Source organism: Petromyzon marinus, chromosome 4 (genome assembly GCF_048934315.1).
Source record: "Petromyzon marinus isolate PM22_M1 ecotype Great Lakes invasive population chromosome 4, UKy_Petmar_22M1.pri1.0, whole genome shotgun sequence".
Taxonomy (NCBI): domain Eukaryota; kingdom Metazoa; phylum Chordata; class Hyperoartia; order Petromyzontiformes; family Petromyzontidae; genus Petromyzon; species Petromyzon marinus.
Genome location: NC_133670.1, coordinates 18,917,818 through 18,945,362, shown reverse-complemented (window position 1 = coordinate 18,945,362; position 27,545 = coordinate 18,917,818). Strand labels below are relative to the sequence as shown.

At 43.8% G+C, this 27,545-nt stretch overlaps 1 protein-coding gene across 3 annotated transcripts; it reads left to right on the top strand.

The window, feature by feature from the left end:
* Positions 1-534: 534 nt before the first annotated feature.
* On the top strand, positions 535-23,418 carry SMARCC2 (SWI/SNF related BAF chromatin remodeling complex subunit C2). 3 transcript variants are annotated; one of them, XM_032945758.2, is made up of 28 exons: positions 535-663; positions 7,189-7,501; positions 9,009-9,128; positions 9,644-9,729; positions 9,876-9,957; positions 10,057-10,149; positions 10,314-10,383; positions 10,520-10,589; positions 11,398-11,473; positions 11,579-11,710; positions 11,894-12,006; positions 12,545-12,666; positions 12,821-12,858; positions 13,022-13,149; positions 13,310-13,381; positions 13,526-13,639; positions 13,789-13,942; positions 14,569-14,688; positions 14,933-14,995; positions 15,159-15,426; positions 16,216-16,377; positions 16,587-16,648; positions 17,348-17,468; positions 17,575-17,732; positions 17,840-17,974; positions 19,113-19,491; positions 19,890-20,042; positions 22,763-23,418. In XM_032945758.2, the coding sequence occupies exons 2-28, from the start codon at positions 7,355-7,357 to the stop codon at positions 22,837-22,839; spliced, it is 3,315 nt and encodes a 1,104-aa protein (XP_032801649.1). In that variant the 5' UTR covers positions 535-663; positions 7,189-7,354; the 3' UTR covers positions 22,840-23,418. The 3 variants fall into 3 exon arrangements, with proteins under 3 accessions (XP_032801649.1, XP_032801648.1, XP_032801647.1); XM_032945757.2 differs by having other exon boundaries at positions 16,216-16,419; positions 22,766-23,418; XM_032945756.2 differs by having other exon boundaries at positions 16,216-16,419.
* The last annotated feature ends 4,127 nt before the right edge of the window (positions 23,419-27,545 follow it).

The window sequence follows — 27,545 nt, the reverse complement described above, 5'->3', positions numbered from 1 at the left end:
TTTTTTTTAAACAAAGCCCTCTATAGATTAGCTGCCGAACCAGACCCCAGTGTGCGCAACCCCTTGAGCGTTTCGAGCGCAAACCCATCCAGTCTATAAATTATTCAGCGGCGCTCGGAGCATCTCGGTACAACCACAGCGTGAGCGCATGACAAACGAGTCCAAATAGAGAGGCCAAGCCACGCGTTTCCGCGCACTGTTCGTGACGAGAAACCTGCGCGCGCGGTACGAACTGAATTGTCCTCGCCACCACTGGCATGTGCGTACAACCACGAGATTATTTTTTTCAGTTTCAGCCAGTGTAGCATCCCGCAGGGCAAAGCCCCCCCCCCTCCCACCGTTGGAATGCTTGGAACCCGAAGCTCCCCACCTCCACCACCTCCTCCTCCTCTTCGGCCTCCAGTCCCCGTCCCCTCCTCTGCCCTCCCCCCTCCTCTCCCGTTCAACCCCGCACCCGCTTGACCTCGCACGAAGGAGAGCTTCGCATATATGCGCCGTGCCCGGCGTGTGCCTCCCCACACCACCCCCACCCCTTACCGGACATTCCCACTCCAATCGCCAACCACCACGAGGGAGCTGCTGCTTGACCCATTGCCTCTTCTGCTTCTGGACGCGCACGGAGTGTGGCCAGGGGCCAGGGAGTCGGCCAAGCTCCTGATTCCTGTGAGCACGGGTTGAGAGAGAATCGACTGTCGCTGTTGCTTCTGTGCCACTTGTGCTGTTGCTGGATTGTGTTTGTCGCTCGTTCGTTTGCTCACGCCACTAGATATCACCCTGGCTTGCTGGTGGGTGTATTGTGAATTCTGCTGCATCAGCCTTCAGTGCTTGCGCGTGTCCTATTCCTGCTCACGTTGCTGCTGCTGAAGCGAATGCTACTGCAGCCAGTGATTCTTGCTGACACAGCGAGTCTTGCTGAAGCCAGTAGTATAATGAAGGCGCTAAGGTGGTTGAAGGGCTGCTGCTGAGGTTGGTGAACTGCCCTTAATAGACAGCCAGCGGTGTGTATTTTAAGCCATTGTTCTCTGGGGTGGGTTCGGAATGCAGGAGTGGACCTGAAGCCACGTTTTTTTTGCGTTTTATTGCTGATATGGTGGTGCCTACTTCTGAAAATGAAGTGTCCACCTACATCAGCGGGATGTGATACAGAAAGCCGATGTTTAATATCTCGCTCTCTTGTCGCTGCCGGCGTTGTTGCTGGTGAACCGAGCGCAGTGATGCTAAAAGCCAGCCGCTCTCTCTGCCCCTCCATCTATCACCTTGTATCTCTCTCTCTCTCCAACGCTCGCTATTATTATTGTTGGTGCCAATTTCCATTTGTGCTGCTGGTGCCTTGTACAGTGCGGTGCCTGTTGGGTAAGTGTCCAGCTGACCAGCTGGCTGGCCAAGTGGCTGGAGGGGGTGGTGGTGGTGGTAGGGGGTGGTGTGTAGTGGCTGCTACGTGCGCGGCCGTCTGCTTCGCTGAGTTGCTGCCTGGGTGTGGGGGGGGAATGACGATTTGGACGGCTGGTTGCATGGCTTAGTGACTGGCTTTATGTCGTGAATACAGTGAGTAATCTTTATAACCAGGTAAGTGATAGTTGATCACTGTTGGGTGCCTCTTTTTCAACTGAGATCTGACAGGATCTCGTTTGGATGTATTTATTTGACTGTCTGAATGTGTACGCTGACTGAGTTTATTCCGCTATGCTGTCTTTGTTCACCTGCCGATGTGTGTATGCGTGGGATTATTTGTACGTCCTTATCCGTCAATGGATATGTGCACATATATGTGTCTGTTTATATTTATATGCACAGTCTGGGTATGTAAACAACACGTATGTGCAAACAATTTAGATTTTAGGTTTCCTACAGCCTTGATTACAATTCCAACTTCATTCTAGTGTCATCACTGTGTGTGTGACTATGTCACCAGTTGTTGCTTAAGTTGGCCGACGTCCACCCACGCCGTCTCGAAAGGCCACAATGGCAAAGAACGAATTTGGGGAATAGGAATGTAACAAGATTGTAAATGTTATCAAACATTGCTGCCGCTGTGCAATCTGCTGCCGCCCAATCCCTCTACTGCTGCTGCATGTTTCCTGCTGCGATACAAACCACCTAGTCGTCTATGATCCACATCAAGCAATTTGTAATTTATCCTGAACTGTGGGCGTGAAATCTGTACTCACTCGTAACATTTACCGTCAGTTTACATTCCCATTCCTGTCGTTTTTCTTTTTGTGGTCGATGGAGACCGGGACAGCGACTTTTATAACCGGCGACAAAGTTGACAGTTTAATAAAGTTGAAATATTAACACGTACATCTTGTATGCACTGTCAGTGTGTCTCTGAATATGCACACAGTGTGTAAATGTATTTGCATATATGCATCCTACATATATAATTTATAGATATGCCACTGATTTAGAATGGCACTGGTCTCAACAGGTGATTGAATATTGTGTAAGCGATGACTTTATATCTTTATCGAGTTCAAAGGTTTAATACGTGTATTGATATTTGTGAGATACATGTACAGGCTTGGAAATAAAAGGTATATAGGATTATCCGTTTTCGATACTCCACTGATTTATAATGACCTCTTCCTTCGTTGAAGGTTTTAAACAAACTATATACCGTCTGTATTTTTAAAGCGCGGGAGGTGAGTTCTGAAATACCTAATACGTGTTTTGAGATTTGTGGGAGACATGTAGGGGCTTGATTAAAATGTTGATTTCTCTATTTTCTTTTACAGTATTTTAGTGGGGTATATGTAAATGGTTCATCTAGTATATACATTCCTTTTAATAATCCACTGCTAGTTGAAAGTTGCCCCCCCACGTCGTTTGACCATACTTCACCACATGATGTATGTATACATACACACACGTGTGTATGTCGTCATGTCGAGCATATGCATCATGTATGTAATGCGTGTTCCTTTACATGGCTTGATCGATACACTGATGGACAAACTTAAGGCTGCACCCACACTTTCTGGGACATGGCTGTTGTAGTGTGGCCATACTTCCCCACATAACGCATATACAAATGCACATAGTCACATGGTCATGTACAGCATATGTATCATAATGTTTGTAGTAGGAGGAATAATCATAGTGTGCATTTCTTTACATGCCTTTATCCGCCCACTGGGCCTTATCTAGCGTGTGTGTCGCTCTGGACATCCCTTCTCCTTGTAGCAGTGAAATCGACTTTCAAAACCCCGTTTAAATGTAGAACTTCGTTTCATGTTGGGGTTATCCTCCATCGAGATTTCCATAAATACTTAAACAAACATTTGAACGCCTCTCACTTTTCATTGTTCAGGGGGGGGGTTTGCTGTATTTCAACACAATCATTTTCTTCCGCTTCGTCAAAACCAATTTGTTTGGCCAGCCCAACAAATTCACGTGGAATTTATGGCACTGTCTTTACAAACCTCCCCCACCACTCCAACTCGTTGACACACTCAGGCCAGATTTACTTTCACGCACCACTCATGTTTACTGAGTAGTGTGTGAAAGTAAATCTGAGTGGTGTGTTGCCACGACACCCCAATATTATCGATAGAACGATAGAACTTCCTGATATTGTAGTCACACCAAAACTCCATGATTGTTGGCTTATTTTCACAGTTTCAGTAATCAGCTGGCCCATGGTCAGATGTATAATACGCATTGGACGTGGCAATTACACCTCGGTCCATCGTCGTGTGCAATAACGACGTCGTGATTCGTGGCAAAAAAAAACCCCAACACGTACATTTCAGCCACATCGTCTAGGTTCACATGATGTCTAGGTGCATTAGCTAGGATTTGCAGTGCTTTGTGGTTCAGGTTGTTTCTGGCACAGTTAGGTAATCCTTCACAAAGAGGGCAAAACTACAATGCGAACCGATCCTGGAACGCAGCCATCGTCACACGAGCTGTTTTATTTGGTCGCCAAATGGCAGTGAGATTATTCCTGCAATAGCCGCTCGGGAAGGGCCCTTGGGTTTCTCTGCATGGTCGGCATCTACCCCTAAGCGTTGCCTCCAAGCAGAACAGTCAGACGATAATTTAGCAGCTTTTAACCGTGAAGCTGTCTTTTCTTCTTTGCAGATGTAAACCGGTTTCGTCAACATTGAAAACTTGCTGGTGAGAGTAGCCCACCTTCTGCCATTATAGATTTAAATTGTGGCGGCCACTGTTTTGCTCCGTCGCCTCCCAAGTCAGCAATTGGATTCCTCGTCAGTCATGTTTTAGGTTCTGCAGGTTGAAACGACGCTTAAACCTTTTCTATATTTGAAGCTTTCGTAACTGCAAGGATCCATACTCTTTAGTTCTATTCGGTAAAGTCACGTAGGTAAAAAATAAAACAACAAAATTCACGACGTTTCGGCCACAACACACAAGTGGCCTTCATCAGGTGAAGGGACCGGACTGTCCAGAGGACAGCGTTGGATCTCACCTGATGAAGGCCACTTGCGTTGTGGCCGAAACGTCGTGATTTTTGTTGTTTTATTTTTTACCCACGTGACTTTACCGAATAGAACCAAAGAGTATGGACGCTTAAACCGTTGGAACAAACCACGGCTTGCTGAAAAAGCTGAGATAGTTGAACCCTCCCGTACTCTTTTTAAGTCCTGAAATATCGATTTGGCGTTTTCTTGTGTCGCCAACAAACTCTCCATATTTTCTATCGCCTCGTCTGCTGCCCCTCGTCATATTCCAGCAGCACTCAACGGGGTCACACTTCGGGTACCTCCTCCGATTTTTGTACGAGCTTCAGCACGCATTGTTCCCACATTCGCAGCAGCTCGGCCAAGTGCAGAGTCGGTATCCAGGGCGCGTTCTCCCGCATCAAAACCGCGTGAACGCATCCGTTATCGCCTCTAAATTAATGGGAAGCTGGAGGGGGAGGTTGTTTCCCCTAGCCCCCTTCAATGGAGAGGCAACAAACAACACTTATCGTCGTCTTTTCACTCACGTTCTGCTGCTTTTTTTTATCCTGGATTTTTTTTCTGTTGCGCGTAGCCACTTTAAGATGTTTTCTTGTTTTTGTTTGTTGCGGTTGCACCCAAGAGCCGCATTGCTCACAGGGCTATGCCTAATAAATAAACTAAAACTAAACTGAAACGGGGGGGGGGGGGTATGGGGGAGGTTTAAACAGATGGAAACTCACAATAAATAGCGTACGAAACGAGTCGATCGTATCCGGTAAATCACCCAACGTTTCGAAACGACGTTGGAGTGAATAAAAAAACTCGCATTACTTTTCGTTATTCGTTGGCGACGTTGTAACGGAGAAACAACGTAATTAGGAGCAACGTCAGTATATCAGAATATTGATTTATACTGGAGGAATCCCATACCGTGTCAACCCATGCGGTTTACCGGCATTCTTGTACAGGGAAATTGAGTTTTCAGGTCCATACGGTGAACATCCGTTTCAATACGGACACACTAAATATATTTGTCTATTTGTTTGTGTTTCTGCCTTGTGATGGGGCTTTTTCGGACGGACGTTGAGATGTATAAGGGGCACGGGGTGACCAATAAGGTCTGCATTGGTCTGTAATCAGGCCGGGCACTGAACAAGGGGTTTGACATGTATGTAGTGGTGAGTGTACTGGTGGTGAGTGTAGTGGTGGTGAGTGTACTGGTGGTGAGTGTACTGGTGGTGAGTGTACTGTTGGTGAGTGTACTAGTGGTGAGTGTACTGGTGGTGAGTGTACTGGTGGTGAGTGAGTGTAGTAGTGGTGAGTGTGGTAGTGGTGAGTGTACTGGTGGTGAGTGTACTGGTGGTGAGTGTAGTGGTGGTGAGTGTACTGGTGGTGAATGTACTGTTGGTGAGTGTACTGGTGGTGAGTGTACTGGTGGTGAGTGAGTGTAGTAGTGGTGAGTGTGGTAGTGGTGAGTGTACTGGTGGTGAGTGTACTGGTGGTGAGTGTACTGGTGGTGAGTGTACTGGTGGTGAGTGTACTGTTGGTGAGTGTAGTGGTGGTGAATGTACTAGTGGTGAGTGTACTGTTGGTGAATGTACTGGTGGTGAGTGTAGTGGTGGTGAGTGTAGTGGTGGTGAGTGAGTGTAGTAGTGGTGAGTGTGGTAGTGGTGACTGTAGTGGTGGTGAGTGTACTGGTGGTGAGTGTACTCGTGGTGAGTGTACTGGTGGTGAGTGTAGTAGTGGTGAGTGTAGTGGTGGTGAATGTACTAGTGGTGAGTGTACTGGTGGTGAGTGTAGTGGTGGTGAGTGTAGTGGTGGTGAGTGAGTGTAGTAGTGGTGAGTGTGGTAGTGGTGAGTGTAGTGGTGGTGAGTGAGTGTAGTGGTGGTGAGTGTAGTGGTGGTGAGTGAGTGTAGTAGTGGTGATTGTGGTAGTGGTGAGTGTACTGGTGGTGAGTGTAGTGGTGGTGAGTGTACTGTTGGTGAGTGTACTGGTGGTGAGTGTACTGGTGGTGAGTGTACTGTTGGTGAGTGTACTGGTGGTGAGTGTAGTGGTGGTGAGTGTACTGTTGGTGAGTGTACTGTTGGTGAGTGTACTGGTGGTGAGTGTAGTGGTGGTGAGTGTACTGTTGGTGAGTGTACTGTTGGTGAGTGTACTGGTGGTGAGTGTAGTGGTGGTGAGTGTAGTGGTGGTGAGTGAGTGTAGTAGTGGTGAGTGTACTGGTGGTGAGTGTAGTGGTGGTGAGTGTACTGTTGGTGAGTGTACCGGTGGTGAGTGTAGTGGTGGTGAGTGTAGTGGTGGTGAGTGTACTCGTGATGAATGTATTGTTGGTGAGTGTACTGGTGGTGAGTGTACTAGTGGTGAGTGTAGTGGTGGTGAGTGTAGTGGTGGTGAGTGTACTGTTGGTGAGTGTACTAGTGGTGAGTGTAGTGGTGGTGAGTGTACTGGTGGTGAATGTACTAGTGGTGAGTCTAGTGGTGGTGAGTGTACTGGTGGTGAGTGTACTGGTGGTGAGTGTAGTGGTGGTGAGTGTACTGTTGGTGAGTGTAGTAGTGGTGATTGTATATATGTTTGTTGCTCCCTTGTGATGGGACTTTGTAGGATGAACGTTGAGAGTTATGAGGGGCACGGGGTGACCAATAAAGTCTGCATTGGTCTGTAATCAGGCCGGGCACTGAACAAGGGGTTTTGACAGGCATGTAAATCCGATGAGCTATAAAGCTCTTCCCCTCCCCACAGATATCCATGAGTCATATGTAGATAACCCCCCCCCCCCCGCAGGATCATCATCATCAATATTATTACTACAACTACTACAACCACCACGAATTAAATCGCGACATAAACCTATTTAAGGCGGTGGTGGTGCTAGTAGTAGTAGTAATAATAAATAATAATTAGGGGCAGCAGGCAGCAGGCGGCGCGGCGGGCAGCGCCGCGGGCAGCTATGCGGGGCCTCGGCGCGGCGAGGCGCGCGGACAACATGGCGGCGCGCAAGAAGGACGGCGGTCCCAACGTGAAGTTCCTCGAGTCGACGGACACCGTGGCGCAGTTCGACAACGTGCGACAGTGGCTGGGCAAGCACTACAAGAAGGTGAGACGCGGGGTAGAGAGGAGGAGGCGGCGGCGGTGTAGGACGAGAGACGGGTACGGGACGTGGATGAATCCGATCGCCGGGGATGTCCCCACACACAGTCGCCGACAAGCCGCTGGGAGTGTGGTGCTGAGCGAAGCCTGCACCAGGCCGCCCATTGTTCTCTATCGCGACGGGTGGCGTTTCATTTAGTTGGCACGGTCGTCGTTGACGCGCTCGGTGTTGCGTTTTAAGTCGTGCGGCGGGGAGTTTGAGGCGAACGGCGAGAGGGTTTGGTGACGGCGTGCGGGATGCGTTGTGGGGATGGGGAGAGGCGGCGGCTTTGAGGGCTCCTCGGTTCTGGTGTTTGTGGGGGGTGGAAAAGGCGCGCGGGGTCGTGTGGTTGTGGTCTGCCTGGTCGGGCTGTCGCGCGTTCCCGCTTTTGTTCGTCGTTTGTGGCTGTGTTTTTAGGATTTGCTTTGGTTAATTTTGTTGTTGGGTCAACTTTGTTTTTGACGTTCTGCTCGCGTTATTTTGTCTCTGTTGCGTCAAAGTTGCGTCCGTCGGGAACAATAGCGGCGGTGGATGCTCGCGCTTAATTCGATGTATTGTTTTAATTTCGTTGTTTTTTATTATTATCAATAATTGATCTGTTGTAAATATGCAGTATCTCTTCATTGTGCAGTCGTGGTGTTTATGCGTTGTGGCAGTTTTGCAATATAACAAGCGAATGTGTGTGGAAGTTAAGCGACGAGAACATCTTTTCTGCTGTTGGACATTTATATAAATCTAAGTTGAGGTCGACACGGCCCTTTAATCATCTCTGGGTTGAGTATAATAATATAATCACCAGTTGGTAAAGATGACGTCAACATCGGCTGTGCTATGGATAAACATTCATAGGAACGTAAAATGTCCCCACGTCTGTTAGTATGTGGACACTTTCACTTACACACTACTCTGTATATGCAGTATTAACAATGTATATTCCAGTGTTTTAATTCCTGTTTAAAACTGTTTATCATGTACTGTATATATTGCGCAGGGCGGTAATATATCATATACAGGGCAGTGATATATTTGTAAACACATGACAGGCCGCTTAATTTTAACCTTACTTTACTGTGACTTTAAATAGTTTATCTAATTTGCCTTATACATAACGGTTTGGAGTTACATGTTTGAGTTCAAGCTGGGTAAGTGTCTTCCGATATCTTCTCATCAATTTTCCCAAATATTGTTTGAGCTTTTTGAGACCACCTTCATACAGATGCTTTAGGAATTAATATTGGAAGTATTATTTATATCTAATTAGATTCTAAAGTGACATGTAAACATCCAAAAACTGTTTCAGGGAAAGACTGGTGAAGCTCAACCATTAAATGTGATCACCGAATTATTGCCAGATTTGCACTGTCCGTTTATGCACGCAAACTTTATTTTACTTGTATGATTTCTGGGACTGGTATTGTACAGTCACTTGGGGACAACATTGTACTGGATTGGTGGTGTGTGGTTCTGTGTGCAGTACATCCAGGCAGAGCCTCCCACCAACAAATCTCTCGCTGGCCTGGTGATTCAGCTACTGCAGTTCCAAGAGGAAGTTATGGGAAAGCATGTCAGCAATCCCCCTCTCACTCGGATTCCGGTGAGTCTTGCATTTACCGTGCCCTTTAATACTTATTGAGAAATACAAATAAACAAGCTATTACTATCAAGATACAAGGATGCCACTTACGAAGTAGTTTGGCCAGAATCTTTGGCAGAGTCACAGTCAAATATAAATTAAGCATAGACATTACAATGTTCATGCATGAACTCCATCAAACGCGTCTATTACTGTCTCACAAGTGAAATGTGCAGTTTAATGTGCAGTAGTATGAATAAGATACCTATTACATTATCTTACTGCAATAGATAGATGAAGGCCTTCCCATGCCACAGTGGTCATGGGGGCTATTGACCATACTTCACCATGTTGGGTCAGTGTAGGTTGATAAAAAGGGAGCCCAAGACTAATTCAGATATCAGTTTGCCAATAATGTTAGCTCGGCTAGGATCAAACTCCGGTCACAGCAGTATGCTGACCGTAACACCACCGCTATTTACAAACTTTACATTTTGAGTAGTTTTGAAGATATTGGTTTGTGCTTTTTCTTGCAGATGAAGTGTTTCATGGATTTCAAAGCTGGAGGGTCTCTGTGTCAAATCTTGGCCGCTGTGTACAAATTTAAAAGTGACCAGGGATGGTAAGTACAATTGATATATTTGCAAATTACAGTAAGGGACCTCATGGTTGGGTTGGTCTGGATACATTTGATAAGGAATTGCTTAAGTTATGAAAGTTTGGTCTCGTGGTACATTAATTTGCAAATTTGTTTACGTTTTTGTGTAGGAGGCGGTTTGATTTCCAAAATCCATCTCGCATGGACCGCAATGTAGAGATGTTCATGACCATCGAAAAACTGCTTGTACAGGTTTGTGTTTTTTACCCAACTGTTTTCACAACAAAGTTTGAACACTTATCATATCTGTTTCTCATTTGTGGTTGATATGTTTTTGTTCATCCCTTACAGAATAATTGCTTGTCTAGGCCAAATATCTACCTTCATCCTGATATTGATCACAAGTTGGCAAGCAAACTCAAGGATATAGTGAAACGACATCAGGTATGTTTGATGTATATATCATCCTTAAAATTCATTTAGATGTTGACTTTTTATCGTCGAAATATTTAAAAAGTAAATTGTAGTTTTTTGTAGATGATAGATGATGCACAACTTTTGTTTGAGTAAGTTGCTAAAGTCGGGTGTCAATATGTACCTTGCCACAGGGATCGCTAACGGATGACAAATCAAATGCTTCTCACGTGGTCTTTCCTCTTCCAGCTAACCACGATGAAGGTATACAACTATGGAATTTGCAAAAGCATGTTTATTTTCATAGTTTCACTTGTGCATGTTATTCCCTTCACGGTGGGAAATATCTGGTACATCTTATCAAAAGCATTATGATCATTTGAATGCCTTGATCTTGCAGATGAGTGGGTGCGGCCTGTAATGAAAAAGGATCGCCAAATGCTCCTGCACTGGGGCTTCTATCCTGACAGGTAATTCAGACTGTTTTTACATTTGTACACAGGTGCTTGCAGTTTCATACCCATTCATTAAAATGTTAAGAGTGCATGACTTTGCTGAAATGCTGAAACATAAAGCATGGTAATGCATGCGTTTCATCCACCTACCATTGCTCTGGATGAAGTACAGGGTAGATCATATTGATTTGTGAAATTTTCAAACCTGCGGGAATACCAGGCCACAGGATGGCAGTACAGTATGCGGATCTTTTAATCCATCTGCAATGGTTTCCTCCCAAACGCAAAATATTCCTTAAAATGGAAGCAGAAATGTATCAAGTAGTCGATATAAATAAATTATTTGTTTTAGTCCAATGTAAAATTAAATATCTCTGCACTTTAAGTACACATATTTTGTAAATCGGAATGGCTTTTTCCATTAGTTGAAGGGCAAAACATTATGGAAGCGTTTCGGACAGTCATTCCACCTCCTAACCTAAAAATATACACGCATCACTTTTCACAATACAAAATAATAAAGAACAAATATTAAAACTATTGAATAATAATTTACTTAAAACAAAAGTCACCTTTTCAGGGAACTCACAAAAAGATCTGCATGTCGGGATACCGTGACGCTGTTGCGGATAGATGACGTTGCCTCCTAGGTGGTTCTTGTTTGATGTCATGGTGCGGTGCCATGTGAAATTTCGTGAACCCGGAAATTCGATTTGGTTAATCGAAACATGTCCATAGTTTGTCAGTTGTGTTCACGTGAAATTTTGTAAACTGAACGTCCAAAAATCGAGAGCTAACCTGCACATGTATATTTTTTTCACAGCTATGACACATGGCTGATGGCTAATGAGGTTGACGCTGAAGTAGAGGACATGCCCCCACGGAATGGACCCTGGAAGGTGGGAAAATGTTCTCTGTTAGGTGCAATGGTTCCTAAATACATTATTTTTTTAACGTTTTCTTTGAGATGGTTACTAACGCTGCTTTGTGTTGCTAACTTCCAGGTGCACGTCAAATGGATCTTGGACACAGACACGTTTAATGAGTGGATGAATGAGGAGGATTACGAAGTGGATGACTCTCGGAATACCGTCAGTACCAGGAAAAAAATTTCTGCCAAGACTCTTGGTGATGAGGTGAGGCCTAGATGACAATAACATAGTATTATAAGAAGAAACCTACCAATACATCTAAAATTGTGCATCTTTTATGGTGATATTGTTAAAACGTGCATAATATTTAATAATATTTTTAGGACTATTTTTCCCCTTTGGATTAATTCAATAGAGAATAACGGTTGTCTTGTGTTTGCCTCTCAGGCCAACAGCCCCGAGTCGGACCGGAGGGAGAGAAGAGGCAGCAGCATGAAAAAGCGCAAACGCTCGCCATCTCCACCACCCGTAGACACCAAGAAAAAGAACATCAAGAAAGGGTTTGTGTCTAACCAGCATGCTTTTCATCTTTCATATTCTTGGTGCTGTGCAATATTTTAAAGTTGCATACATTTCTGCTGATAAAATCGGAATAATTGAAGCTTTCCAATATGGATTGAAAGCTCTTCATGTATCAGCTGTATCTATCTATCTACCCCGTATCATGCTCACAATAATCTTGTAAAGATCTGATATAAATATAATACAGTTGTATTGCTGCTAAGGACTTAGCCTTTAGAAAAAGGCGAATAGATCACAGGGTTGCCCAAAACTTTGCAATTAAAGAACAGTGCAAAATGGTTCATCCTCTTCAGCCAAGGCAATGACATCACACGGCATTGGCCACGCCTCCCTTCCAGTTCATGTCATTACATGCGACGGCATCTTGTGCAGCGTGGAAGATAATGTTCTTATTGCTCGTTAAAGGATTCTGAGGATAAATGCATGTTTTAGAGCATTAAATAATCTATGCAATTCATGATTTTTCTTGTTTGATGTTGCTTTGCTTGTTTTGCGTTTTTTTTCGCTGTCGTATAGGCCGGCTACTCCGTCAGGTAAGAAGAGGGGTCAGCGGGAGGAAGACCAAGAGGACTCCAGTCGTGATGGAGACAACTCGTCGCAGGCACCAAGTGTGGAAGAGAACAAGCCTCCCAAGACTGGTCAGAGATCACTCTGAAGAGCATGTTTAGAGAGCAACATATCCTGCTTTAAGTGAAGAAATGGCTTTCTGGTATTTATTACGTGCACAAATAGCATTAATTTCCCTTTTGTGAACCGTAATTGGCTACATGTATTTCTTGTTTTTGTTTGCAGAAGAGCAGACTGATAAAACAGTGGAGTCTATAACCAAGGTAAGGTGTACACTTTAATTTAACTATACTTTCGCAATGGTTAATTTGTAAATAGCCAGGGCCATTTTCATTACAATGTGTAATATTTGTCTAATCTCTGTATCAACAATCTAAACATTTATAAAACTATTTCTGATGTTGTGGCTGTAATGGTTGTGTGAAGGAGGGCGAGACTGTTGTGGGACCCAAGCCTGATCAGGCAAAGAACCCCGACCAGTTGGAGGACAACGTAACTGACCAGATGCACCACATCGTCGTGCCCAGCTACGCTGCCTGGTTCGACTACAACAGGTGATCCAGCGAAACTGCGACGCAAACCTTATAATGTGGGGCATGAAACGCAGTTGCACAAATGTAGCTTGCCCATTACGTGCCATTTATATGCCCCCTAGTACAGATGTTGATTGCAAATGTATGTCATTACATGGCTCTGTTTTTCATGTTCCTTCAGCATTCATGCTATCGAACGACGTGCCCTACCCGAGTTCTTCAATGGGAAGAACAAGTCCAAAACCCCAGAAGTGTAAGCGGCAATTCACAAATTGTTTTACGCATGATGTAAATGTGCTTATTTATTTTTTACATTCATTGGATGAAACTTTGATATGTACGAGCGAGTCAAGTGGAGGTCCCTTATTGAATGACTTTACTTGTGGTGTGTGGACAGGTACCTGGCATACCGTAACTTCATGATCGACACGTATCGGCTGAATCCCCAAGAGTACTTGACCAGCACCGCCTGCCGTCGCAACCTTGCTGGGGATGTGTGTGCTATCATGAGGTGAGTATCACAAGTGATCACATATCGATTTTCAACCTAAATTATGCTCATTAGTTAGAAATTTAAATAACCTTTGTAGAATCACGTAAAGGTTCCCGTATGGTTTAATGTTGAATGTATATTCTTATTTTGTGGGGTTTAAATTGCAGAGCCCATGCATTCCTCGAGCAATGGGGCCTCATAAACTACCAGGTGGATACTGATAGCCGACCAGCAGCCATGGGACCGCCACCGACTTCTCACTTCCACGTGCTGGTGGACACCCCCTCCGGCCTGGTGCCCCTCCAACCAAAAACCACTCCGGTACGCACTGTGTAGGGAGTAGAGCGAAACGCCACACACACTGCTACCTGAGTTCGATTCCCAGCCACAGCCAGTATATCAAGTGGCGAGTGGTATCTGAACCGGTCCTGTCCCCTCCCCCCACCTCACTGACCAGCGTGGTGAAGTATTTTAAAACAGCCCCCATGACCGACATGGTGGTGGGAGGCCGTCATCCAGTAGTGGATTAATAAATTGCTGTTGCCCCCATTTTTCAGCTCCAAATGGTGAAACAACGTGCTTCTAATTACACATGTTCATTCTGTTCTACTTTAAAAATGTAATTTTTACAAATTTAAATTCCATCCATTCCTTTGCAAAGGCAGTGGATGAATGACTGCTTTGTGGTTTCACATGAAGCATTGCTTCTCATTTTTACAGCTTATTGTCATAATGATACTAAGCTTTATAGTAAATCCATCATTGGAATGCATTATTGGAAATTTTAATGTCTGAATTGTGTAATAATATCTATTGGGATTCGAACAGAGTTCACTTAAAACATATGCTCACCTGTCTCTCTCGAGGGTAGCATTTCTTAACTTACTCTACTTGAATACTTCAGATGGTGCTATACTCACTGGTATAAGTGTCTGGTGGGTTGTTAGGTGGCGTCCGTGCAACCCACCCCAAACAACTCGGACAAAGCGAAGGAGAAGACGGGAGAACTCCAAAACTTTGGACTGCGGTCAGACATGTATGCCAAAAAGGATGGCACATCTGCTAAGGTAACAAGCACAAGGGTTGGCTGTTTTACAGCTGCCACCAGGGTATTGTGAAACTGATTCTGGGCTACCTATTTAACCAGGGAACTAGAAGATATTGCTACAATATTGGATAATAAGAAAATGTTGTAAATGTACGACTGCTAACTTAGCCTAAAACAAATACTTGTACGCTTGTAAGGTACAGTTAATTTGAACAGTTTCAATTGTTTCTAACTGTTGTGTTTTGTGTTTACATTTTTGGCAGTCAAAGATAGCTGGTTCTGGTGCCAGAGACTGGACTGACCAGGAAACTCTATTGTTACTTGAAGTGAGTAAAATGTGTCCAAAAGTTGTGTTGTACTTAAAATGTATAACTGCATAAAGAATGCCTCATTTGCTCGTCCTTTTTACAATAACATAAAGCCATATTGGAGCTGCATTTGCTTTGGGGCCTTTAATCATTGGCATTTTTCGGCGTGTTTCTGCGGCAGGGCCTGGAAATGTTCAAGGATGACTGGAACAAAGTGTCGGAGCACGTGGGCAGCCGCACGCAGGACGAGTGCATTCTGCACTTCCTGCGGCTGCCCATCGAGGACCCCTACCTGGAGGAGGGTGTGGGCTCTCTGAGCTCATTAGGACCACTCGCTTACCAGCCCGTCCCGTTCAGCCAGGTTGGCAACCCCGTCATGAGCACCGTGGCGTTCCTCGCGTCCGTCGTGGACCCACGCGTCGCCACCGCCGCAGCGAAGGCCGCCCTGGGTAAGTTGGTTCTGCTGGGAAGGCTGGGTCACAGAAGGGGGGGGGGGACTTAAATGTTTGGCATTTGGACAGAAACTTGGAAAATATAAATACAGCTTTTTTGTTGTTGATATCAGAGGTATTTCTGTACAGGTTTATCCGTGCCGCAGTGTAGAAGGCTGTTGTATATGGAAAGGTAGAACTACTGGGGTGAGAAGTGTTGTGGAAGATCAAGTCAACGGGCACATTTTTTATAGTCTACTGGAGCGTGGGACATAGCTAAGTTTGTGCAAAAACGGTTATTAAAAATATTTAAATAGAAACTGTTGTGTTAAATGTTTGGATGTGTCTATTTTTTTACATTTTGTTATATCACTAGCCAAAACAAGTAATTACATTAATGCTGTGGAAATGCCATCTCCTTTTAAGTATTTCCCCCCCCCCCCCCCCATGGGATAATTCCTGGAAAAACACTTATTGCGCTGCTGAGATGCTGGATGAATTGAGATTTGGACCACGCAGCTTTGCGGTCAATGGTCCAATGGCCTGGAACTCACTGCCGCTCCGTGTTCGAGACTCTTTCCAGACATTTAATGAGTTCAGTAGAAAGTACAAGAGAGAACTGTTTAATAGTGCTTTCAATATGAATATTGCGCACTCGTGATAACCTAGGTTTATAAGAGTTTGGCGTTTATAAATGTACTTACTGTGGCGCTTATGTCACTTGATTGCCCAGCGTGAGCGTCACGGCAAGTGTGCACGAAGGGGAACGCTTGGCTTACCCGGTGCACTTGATTGGGTGCGTTGCAGATGAGTTCCAGAAGATGAAGGAAGAGGTGCCCTCGGCCCTGGTGGAGACGCACGTGAAGAAAGTGGAGGAGGCAGCCAAGTCGTCCGGCAAGGCCGACCCCTCGTTCGGGTTGGAGAGCAGTGGCATAGCGGGCACGGCACCCGAGCAGCAGGAGAAGATTGGTACGCGTGTTACTGCGTGCGTGCTGGAGGAAGCCAAACGGGGTTTTTAACTTTAACTTATGCATTTCACACGATTGATCGTATGGCATTTGTAAAGGATGTCTTTGTTTTTTTACCTCTCTGTTTTGTAGTCCTCATGGTATGAGATAGACATTTGGTTGTCGTGTGTGAAGGTCAGAGACTTATTATTCCCCGTTGTGTGCGTGCAGAGGAGCCCACCGAGGAGCCTAAAGCTGACAGCCAGATAAGTGATGAAAAGAAAGATGATAAGGTGAGATTGGGATGTCGATTAAATGCATCTTTTAATCATGCTGGTTGGTGGTGCAATCCAGCGTTGTAATGTGAGACAAGGTGTAGGATGTTTGACACCAAGTTAAAGTGACATAAAATACAGCATTTTATTATTGACCTTATTTCGTTCTGATAGCTATAGAATTGGCCTTTCAGTTCATATTAGAGTGTTAAAGGTAAATGTTATAATTGCAGCACTTTATAGGTCAAAATTTATTGTAACTTTAAACAGAAAGTGAACTGTAATCTTTGGTTCTTTCAGTAAAGTCACGTCGATAGTCGTGGGTTTTTTGTTTTTATTTTGGATTTTTATTTTCTATCTATGTGACTTTACTGAAAACAAAGAATATGAATTCCTGTAGTCACGAAAGTTTTAAGTTAAAAAGAAAGTGAACTGGTCCCGAGAAGTTTATGGTTTAATTGAGCAGCATGCATATTTCATGATTTTTTACTTCTGAACTTTCCATATTTTTAGTTAATATTATTGCAAATTGTCAAAAGCTGAGTATATGTAAGGTTAATTTAAAATTGTAAAATAATCCGTATTACCACATCCCGTTGGGTTTAAGCGGGCTGGGAGTGCACCAAATTACTTTATCATTATACCCACTGACAAAAACATTTATGTGTTTAAAATGCTGGATAAATGTCACCTTTTTGAATGTCATCTCCTGTACAGGAGGAAAAGGCAGCAGAGGGCGCTGAGGAAGGTCCTAAGGAAAAGGCAGCGGAGGGGGAGAAGAAAGCGGAGGATGGTGTCATGGAGTGGGAAAACCAGAGCAAGGAGGACAAGAGCAAAGGTGAGAGAGAGAGAGCGCGGTAGTTCTGGGGTTTTTCCAGATTGGCCAGTTTTGTCCCTATACCTGTCGCGGGACAAGTGTCACTACTCATGCAATTGCTCCACAGAAAGTGAAAAGGATGCAGAAGAGAAAGAGAATGAGACTGCCATTGAGAAGGAGAAAGCTGAGAATGGAGAAAAGAAGAAAATGGAGCGCGATATCGGGGAAGGAAACCTTGCCACTGCTGCTGCTTCTGCCCTCGCATCGGCTGCTGTTAAAGCCAAGGCACGGTTTAATTGTTTACACTTCTATGATTCTATTGGCATAAACGTATACCTCCATGCTGTCCGCGCCTCTCAGCTCGGTGCTCATGCATGTTTGTTTATTTGCAGCATCTAGCGGCTGTGGAAGAGCGGAAGATAAAGTCACTGGTGGCTCTGCTGGTGGAGACGCAGATGAAGAAACTTGAAATCAAGCTGAGGCACTTTGAAGAGCTTGAAAGCATTATGGATCGCGAGAGAGAAGCGGTGAGCAAAACGCACAAGCTATCTTTTTTTGGTCTGCTTGAAACACCATTGGAACTCCCTTACTACAACATTAACATTTTAAGCACATTGATTTCGAATTGCCCTGTAAATTTTGTAGGAGGAATCTCTAGTCTATGAAATACATAAAAAGCAGTTCAATAGTATTTTTTAATTTATGTTTATGATCTACACAAGTATTTGATATCTATTACCCTTATGCCTCTCCTAGACTGCTGACATATACAAATTAACCTTCTAAATCTGCTTTGGATGTGCAAAATCCTATCTTTCAATCCATCTTGCACTTTCTTACAAACTATTTCACTCATCACTGTAATCTGAACTTGATGACCGGTTATCACGCACTTTCAACTCGAGAGGAAGACGCAATGGGCCAAGTGCAGCTTTAATGCATACATATAACTTGGTCTCTTTAAAGTATGTTTATACAGGAACGAAACCCTCAATCTATAGTGCATTGTACCTAGAACAAAGAAATCACATGGTTATTATTAATTCTCTGTTAATGCCTCACGCACCTGGAAATCCATTACCTCAAAAATGGCCTTGGTTAACTCTAGTATCTAAATCATTATTTGATACCCATGCTGTCAAATCTAAAACACTTTACTTGCAATTGTATTTGACAAACATCTTTGTCTGTTTACATACTTGTGCAAGAATCACCCTAATTCCATTTTATTCTAGAATTTGTTGTGTTCGTTACTGGGTATGTATTTGACTACATTTTGATGTACATTTTTGTGCAGATTTAAATTCGTATTTTACTGTTTTTGCTTTTAATTTCTATTCGATTATTTTTGCTCTGTTCTGTTTGCTTCTTTGTTGTACTTTGTATTTATCCTTTTGGTGAGCCAGATCACTCGTCAATTCTCAGCTGGTTAAACAAAATAAACTTAACTTGAAAAAACATTTTAAGTCAACTGGGATATTAGGATAGTTGTCTGCAGTTGACAGAAGTTCACCAAGTAATTAAAGTGTATGGCTACACACATTATTAGCCTCTTGATTGACAAATGTGAACAAAAGGTGTTCGAATCGACGCGATCCGCACGAGTATCCGTAACACCTCTGTTGACGAGAATCTGCTAAAAACACGTTATTCCACCGATGGCAGCTGGAGTACCAGCGGCAGCAGCTCCTGGCCGACAGGCAGGCCTTCCACATGGAGCAGCTCAAGTATGCGGAGATGAGGGCCCGGCAGCATCACTTCCAGCAGATGCAGCATCAGCACCACCTCCCTCCTCCAGGCCCTGTAGCCGCCGCCCCACCGCAACCCATCCACCCGCCCCACGTGCAGCAGCCTTCACTGAGCAACCCTCCCAGCACGTCCAGTGCACAGCCGAGCCCGACCGTGCAGCCTGCCAACGCTGCCGGACCCGTGCCAGCGGCACCGAGTGGGACTGGGGTCCTTGATGGCCAGCCGCAGCCTTCAGGAGCTCAGCAGCAAAATCTGCCACAGTCTGCAATAGCCCAGTCGTCAACACCTGCACAAGGTAAATATTTATCGGCTATGTTCTACTTGCGTGCATTGAGTTGCCAAACATCCATGCGAATGCTGCCCATCTTGTAATGGTTATCACACTGGACTTACAATCCAGTGGTCATTGATTCAACCTCCCGGCACGACAGTTGAAACAATGGGCAAGTTTACTAAATCGTGCCCCACCTTGTCCATCTCGCATTATAAATGGGTACACATTCAATGAGCATATGGCGTGTGGTTGGGTAGAATGCGAGTATTGCCATTACTTTCAAAATATTGTGCTGTAGTGGTTTTTTTTTATTGTATTCGTGACTGTATTGTGCAAGTCTCTGGACCTACAAGTTTAAACAAAGGTTCCCTGTGAGGCTTTGGCGCAGACAGAACTGATCGCGCCACTTTCATTCACAGCCGCTGCAGGAGAGCAGCAGTCATCGGCAGGAGCAGCCAGCTCCAGTGGTGCAGGATCACCGTCCAATGGAGCTGTGTCCACCAGGACCCAGAATCCAGCCATGGGCCCCTCTGCTCAAGATGGCACCCCTACGGAGAGCAGCCCAGCACCAGGTACACACCTACATTGGTCAGTTGTCGTCACTGCAGGTACCAATTCTTGTCGCGGAGAGTGATGGTCGTGAATCTTTTTGTTCTTGAGCGCATGCGTATGTGCTTCAGTGCGAGTTTGTGGGTATGTGTGATACGTATAAATATATAGATGGATATGCCTTTTGTGTACGAGTGTGTACAGTGAGGGAAAAAAAGTATTTGATCTGTTGATTTTGTACGTTTGCCCACTGACAAAGAAATGATCAGTCTATAATTTTAATGGTAGGTTTATTTGAACAGTGAGAGACAGAATAACAACAAAAAAATCCAGAAAAACGCATGTCAAAAATGTTATAAATTGATTTGCATTTTAATGAGGGAAATAAGTATTTGACCCCTCTGCAAAACATGACTTAGTACTTGGTGGCAAAACCCTTGTTGGCAGAGGTCAGACGTTTCTTGTAGTTGGCCACCAGGTTTGCACACATCTCAGGAGGGATTTTGTCCCACTCCTCTTTGCAGATCTTCTCCAAGTCATTAAGGTTTCGAGGCTGACATTTGGCAACTCGAACTTTCAGCTCCCTCCACAAATTTTCTATGGGATTAAGGTTTGGAGACTGGCTAGGCCACTTCAGGACCTTAATGTGCTTCTTCTTGAGCCAATCCTTTGTTGCCTTGGCCGTGTGTTTTGGGTCATTGTCATGCTGGAATACCCATCCACGACCCATTTTCAATGCCCTGGCTGAGGGAAGGAGGTTCTCACCCAAGATTTGACGATACATGGCCCCGTCCATCGTCCCTTTGATGCGGTGAAGTTGTCCTGTCCCCTTAGCAGAAAAACACCCCCAAAGCATAATGTTTCCACCTCCATGTTTGACGGTGGGGATGGTGTTCTTGGGGTCATAGGCAGCATTCCTCCTCCAAACACGGCGAGTTGAGTTCATGCCAAAGAGCTCCATTTTGGTCTCATCTGACCACAACACTTTCACCCAGGTGTCCTCTGAATCATTCAGATGTTCATTGGCAAACTTCAGACGGGCATGTATATGTGCTTTCTTGAGCAGGGGGACCTTGCGGGCACTGCAGGATTTCAGTCCTTCACGGCGTAGTGTGTTACCAATTGTTTTCTTGGTGACTATGGTCCCAGCTGCCTTGAGATCATTGACAAGATCGTCCCGTGTAGTTCTGGGCTGATTTCTCACCGTTCTCATGATCATTGCAACTCGACGAGGTGAGATCTTGCATGGAGCCCCAGGCCGAGGGAGATTGACAGTTCTTTTGTGTTTGTTCTGTTTGCGAATAATCGCACCAACTGTTGTCACCTTCTCACCAAGCTGCTTGGCAATGGTCTTGTAGCCCATTCCAGCCTTGTGTAGGTCTACAATCTTGTCCCTGACACCCTTGGAGAGCTCTTTGGTCTTGACCATGGTGGAAAGTTTGGAATCTTGATTGATTGCTTCTGTGGACAGGTGTCTTATACAGGTAACAAGCTTAGATTAGAGTGCTCCTAATCTCAGCTCGTTACCTGTATATAAAGACACCTGGGAGCCAGAAATCTTTCTGATTGAGAGGGGGTCAAATACTTATTTCCCTCATTAAAATTCAAATAAATTTATAACATTTTTGACATGCGTTTTTCTGGATTTTGTTGTTATTCTGTCTCACTGTTCAAATAAACCTACCATTAATATTATAGACTGATCATTTCTTTGTCAGTGGGCAAACGTTCAAAATCAGCAGGGGATCAAATACTTTTTTCCCCTCACTGTATATGTGTATGTTTGCACATTACTTGTGTCTATTTTGGCTATGGTTCAATTCAATCCAGCCATGAGCTGGCCAAATATTTTGTTCGAATGGGATAATCAATAATGCCCTGGTGTAGATATGTTTTGGTTTATACCGGGGATAAACTGTTACAGTTCATATTATGATCCATCTCATTAATTTATGTATAATTGCACTCGGTTGCTAATTGTTATCATGATATTTATGATGTTGGTGATCTCCGCTTACATTATGATACCTCCTTTGCCAGTAACAAGATATAGTAATAGGTTTTACCCTTTTAACTGGCACAAAAATTGACACCTATATTCAAGGCATAATGTTTGCAATAACCACAACACAAGCAGTCAAAATGCAAACAAAGAGACAACTCTGATAATAATATGCACTGTCCTTGAATTTGATTGGTCCACACCCGAGACGGCTTTTCTTAGAGCCTAGTCTGAAGATGCCAAAAGGCCTTTTGGCATCTTCTGGTCCAACACCAGTGGAGACTAGGCTCTAAGAAAAGCCGTCTCGGGTGTGGACCAATCAAATTCAAGGACAGTTCATATTATTATCAGAGTTGTCTCTTTGTTTGCATTTTGACTGCTTGTGTTGTGGTTATTGCAAACATGATGCCTTGAATAAAGGTGTCAGTTTTTTGTGCCAGTTAAAAGGGTAAAACCTATTACTAGATCTCCGCTTACTTGAACTGCTCCATGTGGAATATTTGCCCGTCAGCCAGGAGCTGCTGGTACTCCAGCTACCATTGGTGGAACCACAACAGTTTGCCCTCACCCCACATGGCATACATCCCTCTATTTTAATACAAATATTTATACCATGTTTGTAATAAGTTTATAGTTCTGATGATGCGGTGTAGTCTGTCATGTTGGTCTACGGGTTTGTGACGTGTGGATTGTTGCGCAAAAGATGATGAAGACATTACAGGTAATTCTTTTTGTTTTCAGTAGAGCAAGGAAATCCAGCTCCAAGTGAGGATGTGGCTACTCCACCAGCTGCTGCAATGGCAGCAGCACCGCAGTGACATCACAAGCTCCCCCCTCCCTCTAGAGTTACTGGCTAATTATAGCTGTTGTGGGTTGGATGTTGTCTTTTTTAGCTTGGTCTACACATTACCCACAATTCCTTCAAGATAATGTAAACTGGGTGCTTTATAACACACAGGCCATTAAAGCCCAGATTTCTACGGTTCCACGTTGGTTGCTTACCTTGATTCAGTGATGTATATAACCTTTCATATTCTGGTACCTCATAGCCTTAGTGAGTTTGTCAGCCATTGATATAGTGTGAGGTCCTTGCCTGCTTGATTATATATAAAGTAGTTGCCATAGACTTTAAATATTTTTCCCCGTCTGTAAAGTTAAAACATACTTGTTGATTTGAAGTTGTCAGATATTTGATACCAAGCATTAGTTATTTACAAATGTTTAAATTTCATTGTTTTTGGTACATTGAATATTTTGTTAAACGTCAGATGTAAAAACTGATGTATTAAACTGCTTGACATTTCGTTTAGTACATTCAGTATGTGGTTAATCGTGTTCTATTACATTTGAGTTTGCTGTAATGATGCACGCATTAATAAATGTTTGCTTGACTTTTAGGGGTCCTGTTTATGCTTGTAATTTTGTATGTCAATAATTAAAACATTCATGGCTCGAATACAGGTCAAGATAATTATTATAGGTGACTGATAATGATCGTTTTAATCTGCAGCCAGTTATTGTTTCCAATGGTAATCACTTAATCTACACCCTTCATCCATCATGATCAACATTAGTCACTGCATCTCCATTTTCTTGCAATGTCATTTAGGCATCTTGACAGCTGCCTAATCGTGGGGTTTTTTTCCCCGCAATGGAAAAATTAAATTCCATTCCAGTGTTCTTGATGCACAATGGAAAATGAGTTTCCACCACACTTAATTTTGCAGCTACAGAAGTTACATGAAGCACCGTGCGGTGTATTTTCACCGAATTATGGACAAGATGCATCCTCCCGTTGGACGTGTCTTTATTGTGGCTTCATCCACAGATGCCTATTAACAATTGGAATTTTATAGATTTATCCCTGCTACCGCCACTCATGCCAACCATAACTGATACTCTTTCACTAAAAGACAAATCTCAGTATTTTCAAAATAGAAATGTTGAAGTGCATAGTTAGATGCACGCATCAAATGATCTATATTATCGTATTGACTGCTGCAGTCCAGTGAGTTTTTTTGTATAGCCAAGCCGTCTCAAATGAGAATTTGGCACTTCAATTCATAGCGCATGACCCGTTGCCCATAAACGTCTTATACATTTTCCTTTGAGGCAGTGCTGTTGATGAATGTGAATTGTTATTTTTCATTGTTATACCACTACTTTTAACACAGTTATCACCGCAGCACAGGGTGGTTCTGGCTGTCTCGAGTATGTGCACCAGGGTAGACACTCACAAATACTGCAAGTAAAGTCTGCTTGGCATTATTCCAAGATGGGAGCGACGAGGGTGGTGGTGACATGGAGAGGAAGTTATTTGCAAAAAAACCTGCCTTTCTCTCCCATGATGAACCTGCTTGGAGCTCTCACCAGAAAAATGAGAATTGCTGTCAGCAGGCTGCAGCACAATGCTCTCAAGTAAATCCTCCGAGGTCTAATTACCTTAGAGCACTTCCAGTTCACCGAATGGTAACTTTCCAAAACAACTCTAGTGAAACAGGCCTATCTTGTCTGAGTTTTAAAGTCCGAGCACCTTGCAGGCTCATCCCCCTGCACAATCTAGGCGAGCTCAGCAGTGGGGGGGGGGGGGGGTCTCATCGTTTAGCGTGGACGAGTCGTCCTGAAGTACAGGGTGACCTTGGTGCAGAACTCGCGTACCATCTTATGACCCTCATGCTCTGCTTGGTTCATGCTCAAAAGAGCTTTTGTCACTTGACTTCCTATGATCTTTATGCATGTCAGGGCCATTGTGAACCTTTGTTTTCCTTGTGCTCATGCACAAGTATTGGTGTGGCAAGAGCAGCCTGATAAAACAGGAGCAAAGGGGCTTCTTGGAAGCTATCCTGTGATGGCTCTGATAATCAAGTCCTATAGAATCTTGCGATATTTGCTTTTGGTGAAGAACTTTAGAAATTCTACTATTGCTGGCTGTTTGGCGTTTTGAGTCTGCTCAGCAATACCTTTTTTTTTAAACGGAGCTGCAGGGTACTCTGGTCCTGATTGGCATGCTCGTTTAGTCATTCTTGCATTTTGCTCAGCTTCAGGAAGCATTTTGTGAAGGCATCTGTTGGGGTCATGTCCCAGGAACAATAAGTAAAGTCCTTATGTTCATCTCTTGGCAAGGTAAATTTCACAGCAAAACACAGACGTGGGTTTGTGTAGCCTTCTGCCTGGCAGACATCAAAAAGTATTCAAGGACTGCTGCCTGATCAAGGTGCAAAAAAAATGGTGGTTGGAGGTCACCTCTCGTCCTTTGGTTAGTCTGTGTACCCGTTTTACAACAGTATTGGAATGTAATAATTGCTTGCGTATGTATACGTGTTACTGTGCAGGACACTTAAAATTCACCTCAATGTTAAGTGCAATTGAAAATCCTGAGATGCCAGACATTGCGAGCTATGGAGAGCACGTACAGGGCAAAGTCGTTTTTATCAGTACTGTAATATAACTGATGGTTATCAAGACCTACATCGAGTGGCAATCGCTGGTGGCATTGCTAGTTATGTTTAAATGCAACGTGGAGTACATGAAAGCATCGATTTACAAACTCGACCCTCTTGTCACCGTGACTAATCACTCCGCTTCTGTATTCGGGAAAGCCTAACTGAATCAACTTGTCAGGAACGTCATGCAATGTTTTCCCGCGTAAACCCAATTCAATTCAAAGTAAACGTTCAGCAACGAAATGTTTGGCCGATACCAGTTACATATATATTTATCTATGGTAGGAATCTGGAGAACCCGGAGGAAATTCATGCAGAACAGGTGGATAACATGAAACCCAGTGGCTCCTGAGTGAAGTCAAACCCAGGCCATTCCTGCTGTAAACCCCTGTGCCACCATGCCTCACCACAAAAAGTTCTGATAAACTTTACACTTTGGAATCACCACACTGCCTCACTTGGAAGTCATTTAGGGAGAGTGCCAAGGCAAATGCTTCATCCATTATCACACGGGCTCAACATTTCTGCTTTTCATTTTTATGGTTTAGATTCTCCATTTTTTAAGGTGCGTAAAGTAATTTCTACTTAGTTACGCAAACATAAGTACAGATTGGTCGACAATGATGTCACATACTCTTTGGTTCTATTCGGTAAAGTCACGTAGGTAAAAAAAATAAAACAAAAATCACGACGTTTCGGCCACAACACAAGCGGCCTTCATCAGGTGAAGGGACCAGCCTGTCTCGAAGACTGCGCTGGAGTAAAACAGAGCCAAGCTCAGACTACGACCTTTAAGCTGTGTGAGAGGGATTAAGGTGCCTCGACAAACGAATTAGCATAAAAAATTAGCATTTGATTGGTGGACTTAGCATGATGAAAGGTGTAGCACACGGCAGTGCACCTTTAAGCTGTGTGAGAGGGATTAAGGTGCCTTGACAAAGGAATTAGCGTAAAAAATAGCATTTGATTGGTCAGAGTATCCATTCCTTTTGAGGGCCAGGTGTACATGTTTTAATTTTGTTCACGAGGCAATTCAGATCTACAAACACAGACACAATTTCAACCGAGATGGTTTCAAATTAAGCAACCATTGGAAAGATGTTCTAAATCGAACCAAACTAATTTTCATTGGTACAGTATTTTTTCAAGTAGTGGTACCCCAAACTTTTACAGCACAGGCGGGTGCACTGCCGGTGCCGATCACTGTGCTACACCTTTCATCATAAGTCCGCCAATCAAATGCTAATTTTTACGCTAATTCCTTTAAGGCACCTTAATCCCTCTCACACACAGCTTAAAAGTGCATTGCCGTGTGCTACACCTTTCATCATGCTAAGTCCGCCAATCAAATGCTAATTTTTTATGCTAATTCGTTTGTCGAGGCACCTCTGGTCCCTTCACCTGATGAAGGCCGCTTGTGTTGTGGCCGAAACGTCGTGATTTTTGTTGTTTTATTTTTTACCTACGTGACTTTACCGAATAGAACCAAAGAGTATGGATCCTTGCAGTCACGAAAGCTTCAAATCTAGAAATGATGTCGCACCCCTTTGGTTTAACTATATATTGAACTACAGAATGTGACAGGGGAGGGGGGCTGACGATACTATCAAGTTGTCTATACATATATAAATGATGCTGCATAGCTTTTTTTTTTTCAATATAGAAATGTATTATCAGGTCAGGTTGGTAGTGTGAGTAGTTTATCTGTTGGAGTTCTTGAGCAGGTGACAAGGACGAGGTTTTGACAGTCAGTTGGCAATGGCAGTGACAATTGGAAAGTTGCAATTTGAAATCCCAATCAGGGTTAGCCCAACATCTCTCCAAGATCAATACAATGTGTCACATTGATAAAAGTTAACAGCCACGTAAACAAATGAGTTGCAACCTGAAAGCACTTCAGAGCCATGTATAATTGTATTCACTGGCTCAGAGGTGCCGACATCGATAATTCATTAAGCATGGAGATACTGATTTTCACTATCGAGAAGCTATGCTTGGAGCCATTAATCATTTTACAAAAAGGCACCTTTTTTTTTTTAAAAGCACAAGTTGTAACTTGCGCAATGTAAACGTCACTATAT